Source organism: Parasteatoda tepidariorum, chromosome 6, assembly GCF_043381705.1.
Source record: "Parasteatoda tepidariorum isolate YZ-2023 chromosome 6, CAS_Ptep_4.0, whole genome shotgun sequence".
Classification (NCBI taxonomy): Eukaryota; Metazoa; Arthropoda; class Arachnida; order Araneae; family Theridiidae; genus Parasteatoda; species Parasteatoda tepidariorum.
In genome coordinates this window covers 10,439,056-10,447,061 of record NC_092209.1, presented here as the reverse complement: position 1 = coordinate 10,447,061, position 8,006 = coordinate 10,439,056, and the positions used below count along the sequence as shown (strand labels likewise).

Genomic DNA, 8,006 nt, shown 5'->3' with positions numbered 1-8,006 from the left:
AGGGATGCGTTCGTCCCATCAAAATAAAGATGACCTATAATTAGTATCATTTGACTAACACACTGGGCTCCTACATTAATTATTTAAAAAATATATCAATTTTTTTTATAGTTCAATAAGAGAGCAACAGTGCTCTTCAAATAATATTTTAAGGTGAGCGTATGATTAAACAAATGGTGAATGTTTAGATTTAACTTTTTAAAAAAGAAAAAAAAAGAAAACTTATATATTAAAAATTCATCTATTATTCTTAAGATTAAAAACGATTAAAGCAAAAACGCATCTTCAAATTATCTAAAATAAAATAGTTTTAAGCATATTGCCGCTACAAAATATGTGACAATCGAAAAAAAGTATTAGATGCGTTATTGTTTTATAATTTGCAAGCAGAATACAACAATCTTTCCTTAATCAGTCTTGTTTATCAATTTGGTTCTTGTAAGCGACGTCAGACGTAAGTTAGCCAGCCTAGAGCCCCTAAAATAGAGTATAGGAGCCAGACAGGTTTTGCACACGCGCTTGATAGTATTTGCTGGTATCCAATTAAATCAGATGAGAAAATTGATCCACTGTCATAATAAACCCAAGCCTTTAAGCTGTTACGTTACATGTCATGCATAACTATGTGACTAGTTGCCAAAACCAAATTATAGCACTATAAAAAATTTCAAAAATCAAGCTATCTAGTAGCCAGTATGAACTAAAAATCTATTTGTTTCCACGTGATACCTGGTTAAGTTTGATATCTTCAAGGATTCATTACAATTTGCTTCTTAACAAATGGCAACAGCAAAATGTAAACAATCCTTATGGAGAAATACACAATAAAGTAAGTTTTATTTATGAAATGTTTCTGATTTTTGAATTAATTCTAAATTTATAGATGTCTTATATTTAGACACTTATTATTAAACTCTCAAACGTATACCTTGAATCATTCTTTACACTCACGCATCAACTGTTTCCGTAAAATTGTGAAATGAATTTATTGTTTTTTTCTTTAATGTATGTGTGTGTATATGAAGAATATTATTATCCTAATTAAAAGTTTAGAAACAGTTTTTTCTATAAAGATTTTTTTTTTTCACGGCGAAAACATTTGGCGCATTTCAGAAGTCACGGCGTAAATAAAGGATATTTATCCGCAAATAATCTATTACTACCGAACAGGTAACTATGTTTATATATAAGCTGCAGCATCTATAACAACAATGCCTTTTTTTAATTAAACATCGAAAGTAGTTTGGCGATCCGAAACGGCTAAGTACCAAATAAAGAAATAGACACTCTAAAATAAGAAAGTGAATACTTAACTCATTAGCCCTCGTTAATTTCAATAAAACTTTGCTTTTTTATCGCCCCATAAAAAGCGTGGAGACTAATGCATTTAAATGTGTACTGACGTATTAAACGTATACAGGACTGTAATAAACCTATTGCAACAAGGCTGGAATATAAAAACCTATATTAATTACTTCTTACCACAACACAAGTAGTAAACTATTGTTTATGTATCATTGACGTCAAGAACAGTTGAGCATTTTTTGAGACTAAGTATCCTTAAATGTCACTTAATTGTTGCTTGTGACTTTTGAAAAGTATTCACTGGTTTCTGAGGCCCTTGAGAAACATGCGAAGTATCAAAGTATTTGCATGTATTTATTTGCTTTACACGTCGTTCCTTTACTATATGATGTACATATTTTTATATGATGCAGAAAGCTGGATACGAAATTGTAAAAGTCTTCTATTTGTTTATTGCATCTTTTTGTATTTCTTTTTTAAAGTACGTTGATGCCTACTTCGATTTCGAAGCGCATGAATGGATTAACAAGATTCCCTACTGTCCCTTCACATCTGTTGCAGCAACTCCTTAGAGCTCCATAAATATTTGAAAACCACCATAAAATCCTTTTCCTCATTTAATTCCACATAAATACATCATGTAATTCCCAAAGGCATCTCCGGTGAGTCCTTTCCAGCCTCAAAGTATATTTGTTTAACAGGTTCACGCCCGTTGTTGCGCCTGAAAGCGGGACGGAAAAGAGAAAATACTGGTAGAAGAGCTATTTCAATATTAGATAATAATCGGGAGGAGTTAATATATTCTCAACAATAACAATTCACCGTAAGGAAATTTATCACGGCGAAGAAGCAATTCAATATAAAAATTGCTTCCGTTAAAAACAATTGGTAGTTATAGATTTTTATTATTCCCGGAAAAAAACTAAAAAATAAAATTTATTTGTTACCAGTTTTTACTCAGGTGAGCCGCCCTATGAAACAATCTAGCGTGACCCACCGGTGGATCACCCCGGCGTGAACATGTTAAAAAAACGCACTACTCACGATTTAGTTTCTATAAATAAGGATTTAGTTAACTTCAATGAACTTGTAAAGCCATAAAGTAAGCATTAAAATACTATAAACATATTCTTTAAAAAATATGGAAAAATTAAATATAATGTTAAAGACTTCAAAAATTAAAATTTTAAGCAATAAGATTTGAGCTGCCTTTTGTATATTCTGTATATCCCCATACCAAAAAACAGGCCCTAGTGATCCTTTAGAGGTCAGCTGGTTTGCCCTCACCAATAAACTTCAAAGCAGCTCAATATTTTATCTTAAACATTTTAATTTTTATCAGGGGCGTGGGGTGATCACAAACATCAGTACTAATAGTTTAATCACTAGAGGGGTAATTCTTAACGTCTTATAAGTCACCCCCTTTATTTTCTATAATTTATACATTAGTTGCTGCATGATTTTCTTTATTACTAGATCTTTTTAACCCATTGACGCAGATGAGATACCGGTGTCCCTTATATATGCTTTTTTAAACGCTATAATTACGAGCAAAAATATATTTTTGTATTCTTTAATTATAAAAACATTCAAATGGATACTGAAAAATTCTGTTTGTTACCCGAATTATATTTGTACAAAATATAGAATCCAAAAAATTATTTTAATTGATATTCGGAAAATTATCACAGTAAATTAAAGTAATTTCATAAGTACTTTAATTTAAAGTATTTCATAATAAAATAATTACTGTTTCTCTTGGATTTAAATAACTGTAAACAAGTTCAAATTTGAAAACTTATTGTTTGGAAATGAGCCGCGTTTAGAGGATTTTACCTTTAACGAAGAAAAAGACACCTCTGTTTCATGCTGTATTTCATAATCATGAATAATTCATGATCATGAATAATTAAAATGTTAAATACAATATTTTCCACTTATTTTGCCTAAATTAGTACTAAGTAATGAAAAAAGTATGAAAAATATGTTTAATAAAAATTCTGTGCAAAAGGTTGAAGAAAATCGAAACAAATTTCGTATTACAGAAATGAGTTTATCTAAAAATTGTTTCCTAAAAAAATAATTTTTTATAGTACTTATTATTGTTTTTTTTTATTTTTTAAATAATGGTTGAAATAATTTTAAGTTGTAGAATATTTAAATTTTCAATATATATTTTTTTAATTTACAAAATACAAAATTTCAATAAAATCGGTAAAAATAGCATCAGAGATATGAAATTTCAAATAATTTCACATTTTTAAATTTTTATTTAAGCTATTACATTTTTATCATTTTCTTGGATCATTGTAAATGGGTGCGTTATTATGTAAAATATTTTGTTGCCTATTGTCTATTGGGTAACGGTCAAAATGATATTAAGTACGTATATTTCTTTTTTTTTCTAGTGATCCCAGCTAGAGTTGCATTCATAATTCTAGGGTTTATCGGTTGCATCAACCTATATGCTATTCAAGTAACTTTAAATGAAGCAATGTTTGCCATGGCTAGAAAATCTATTGTGACAAACAGTACACAAAGCAAAGAAGCCTGCCCGATACTTAAAAGCATGAATAAAACCGAAGAAGTAAAGGCAAGTACAAAAACATTGAATTAATTATTTTTTCGTTAGCTTCGATTTTTAACACGTTGATTTCCAAGTCTCGAGCAGCAGCATCATGGCAAATGATTCCGAATATTATTTAATATAATTTATATTAAATAATATTATATATAGTTTATATTTATTGTATAGTTTATATTTATAGTTTATATTTATTTAATATAGTTTATATTTATTGTACTGGAATAAACTACTGAAAATGCGCATTGCTTTATTTATTAACGTGAAACCACCAGGAAGAACAAAATACAACAATAAATTTAAAAAATGGAATTAGTTTAGCTGTATTAATTGTTTATGGTAAGTATCTTTCAGTTTTGTGAAGGATTTCGTAGTGTTTAGTGATAGTATATGATTGCTTATTTTTTCAACCCCTTAGAAGAACGGGATTCAGCTAGTATAACAATGAGAAAAAGAGAAAACCGAAATATACTCGTAGATAAACTCGCTCTATGGGCATCGCTCCATACATTAGCCCCATGCCCCTGTAGGTTTTATAGCGTGTTATTTATACGCCAGAGAGAAATATTTTGTTTTGAGTAGTTATTTGCCAAGTTTTGTGTGAAAACTTCTGCGTTAAAGAATAGTAGGCTCGTCAAAGAGTTTTTAAGTTTGAACACAGCTCAAAATGCATATTTACTAAAATGGACACAGCTTACAATGCGTTTTGACGAAAATAGACAGAAACATGCCTGAAAGCGAGACGGAAAAGAGAAAATACTGGTAGGAGAACTATTTCATTATTAAATAATATTCGGGAGGAGTTAATCTATTCTTAACAATAAACAATTTAGTGTAACTAATTTATTCTCGTAAAAGAAGCAATTCAATATAAAATTTGTATTCTTAAAAAATTATTGGTAGTTATGGATTTTTATTATTCCTGAAAATAAGCTAAAAAATTAAATTTATTTGTTACCAGTTTTTACACTTTTCCATCTTGATATATATGGGCTTTCAGCCCTGGATACAAATAGAAATGCATGCTTACGAAAACGGAAATAACTGTTTAAGAAAATGAACTAGCATTTGATTCCATATTTTCAATTTTTAGAAATACACTATTAACTCATGAATCTAACTAAATCGCAAGAATTTTTCTTCCATTTGCTGAAATCACTTCATACATTTTATTAAATTAGACTTTTTTTTTGTAAAACAAAATAGACTTTAATACACAATAATTATTTTTAGAAGGTTGTCATAAATGATATAAATTTATGATAGTGGTTGTAAGTTAACGTTTCCGGAATTTAGAGTTTTAAGACTCACTTTATTATTTAGAGTTCTGAGTATGAAGACTTAGCCTTATAAGTTACTTTTGTGATATACACATAGCCATTCAGATTCCAACTATCGGAACACTGCGATGTAATAATTGTGTTTCATATTTAAATAAATAATGAAAAGTAAACACGTAATCCCTCTTTTAACTCTTAAATCTGGGTTAGAAGCTGAAAAAGAACATTTTTTGCTTTGTCCATTTTCGTAAAAACACTTTTCGAGCTGTGCCCATTACCGTAAACACGTATTTCGAGCTGTGTCCATTTTTGTAAACACGCACTTTGGGCTGCGTTCATTTTTGTAACACGCAGTTCGACTAAGTCCATTTCTGTAAACACATTTTCAAGCTATGTACATTTTCGTAAACACGCATTTCGATGTTTTCCATTTTCGTAGACAGAAACTTAGAACCGGGACTAATTTCGTAAACACGCATTTAGACCTGTGTCTATTTTCGTAAACACACATTTAGAGCTGAGTCCAAATTTAACAACTCTCCAACGGCAAGAACAGCAAGTTAGGGAAAGAAATCGCAAAATTCAAAATAAGATCTGTGGAGTACTAAGGAATTGTTTCATGGTGGTTTTACGCAAATTGATTTTATTAAATTTCAGGTTGTTCTGCTCTTAAAGATAAAAAAAAAATCCGAATGTTAATAACGAAGCATTACTACATAATTAGAAATTTAAAACATATTTTATAGGTAAATTTTCCACATTTCCTTAATTTTATTCTTAAAAAAATATTTTAGATAGAAGGTGAATTTGATTGGAACTCACAAACACAAGACTATGTTGTTGGATCTTATTTCTTTGGTTACGCTTTCACTCAAATTCTTGGTGGAGTTTTGGCAGATAACTATGGCGGAAAGTACGTCTATGGCGTGGGAATATTATTTTCCTCGTTTTTTACAATTCTAACACCATTTATGGCAGATTTCGGTCCTTGGACTTTGGTAGGGAATCGCATCATCGTAGGAATGGCTGGAGTAAGTATATTTTGTTGAGTTTTAAGCCCAAAATACGAAGTCACGCGTGACAGTTACAGCTACTTCGATCTAACTCCGTTAGATAGTTACGACATATGTGTGACATTCTCTGATTGGCAGAGAGCCAAAATTTACTGAAACAAAACGAAGTAAACTTTTTCTCGTAGACTTAACACGGAGTGATTGAGAATGTATTTTTATCTATTGAAATCTCACATAATTTCGAATACATATTCATTTCCTTTGCTTTGAAAACTATTCTAAACTTTCCAAAGTATCTTTTATACACAAATACAGTGTCATTTCTTTTTGTGAAATAATTAGAGTTTAAAAATTTTAATAGCTCTACTTGTCAGCTTTATCAAGTAATTCAAGTTTATCAAGTAATCATATCAAGTTTATCAAGTAATCATATGTATAATAAATCGTTACATTTTGAGAAAATGTTAGTTTTCTCCCTAAAACAAACGAAAAATCAATGCATCAAAAATTTAATCTTCATTGGCGTAGTTTCTCGTCTCTTGGACAGGCAAATGGCTGGCCGCCTAGGGGACAAACCACGTTCGTAAAGACATCTACTCACCTCGGAGTTGCGGTTCCGTGCACCCAACGAAAAATATCGATCATCGGCGTTTGCCGTGGCATTTAGCTGTATTTAACCAGATCTTCTGGATGCCGAAGATGTTGTTAAAAATTGTTGCTAGTATATAATCCACAGAATGGTTCACATTTTGCCATCCAGCCTCTTTGTCCACCACTGACTTTATCCTGCCTCTTGTCTTACAATATATCTCCATTGCAGTTCTTCGGCCAAATGATACCTGGAGGTCAATTAGCAAATTGGCAATCTCTAATTCAGAGCTGTCAACTACTACGCTTTTGAAAGTAGTTTTAAATGGAGCAGACAATTGAAAACTGAAGATTTCAGCATTTTTTTATCATATTGCCCTTTTTTTATAAAGCCTTACCACAAGAGAACTGGAGTCAGTCACAGTCGTTTTGGTTGGCCGGGGTGCCTGAGACCGGAGTGGCCCTTTACCCCTTCATCATCAGGTCAGGATAGCTGAGGTGGAAACCATCTGGTCCATGTTGCCTAAAAATAAAAGTAGGAAATAATAATGGACACTTTACCCGAGTATTTATCATCATGTGAGTTGAGCTTTGAAAATACATAAAGATAAGAATAAAAATACATAGATACATGTGAAAATACATAAAGATAAGAATAAGAATACATAGATACATAAAGATTCAAAAATAATCAGAAAGTTTACTTCCTGTACGAAGTTTTTCAGAACTGAAATAAAGCGGAGTTTTATCTGTACTTATGAATCATTTTCATGTATTGGTGTGGAAAATAAGCATAAGTCAAATTTATAAAACGAAGAATCACTCATAAAAACATAAACTTAACTACCGCTAGAAGACATTTTCTCTAGAAGCATAGAAAGTTGGCAGTGCTGCAAATTTCTAATTTCGGAAATATCAAATTTCGCCGAATTGCGTTGCACATGAGATCATTCCATAGCAGCGCGATTATATATTTCAATTTTACTTAACAATTCTTATTTAACAACTCATTCAATTTTCAGTGGGACTGGCCTATTTTTGTGACAATTATCGCTATTTTTTGTAATTTTTCCTTAATTTTTCTTAACCAGTGTAGATAATGTACCATTTGAGTATCGTTTATTGGAACATACATTCATACCTGCCTACTTTTACGCATTTGGCGTAAAATTTTATTTCTGTATTTAAAGTGGTAGTAAAATGCATACTTTCTATATATTCTTTGCATTTATAAAC

The 8,006-nt window shown here is 30.8% G+C and overlaps 1 protein-coding gene across 1 annotated transcript in view; it reads left to right on the top strand.

Moving 5' to 3' along the window:
- The first annotated feature begins 3,808 nt into the window (after nt 1–3,808).
- The window catches only part of LOC107438175 (sialin-like), a 31,093-nt gene continuing 26,895 nt past the window's right edge, over nt 3,809–8,006 (top strand). Inside the window, exons 1-3 of the mRNA XM_071181636.1 lie at nt 3,809–3,898; nt 5,964–6,200; nt 7,163–7,253. Of these exons, the coding sequence (XP_071037737.1) occupies nt 3,809–3,898; nt 5,964–6,200; nt 7,163–7,253 (418 nt within the window). The remainder of the gene's footprint in view (nt 3,899–5,963; nt 6,201–7,162; nt 7,254–8,006) is intronic.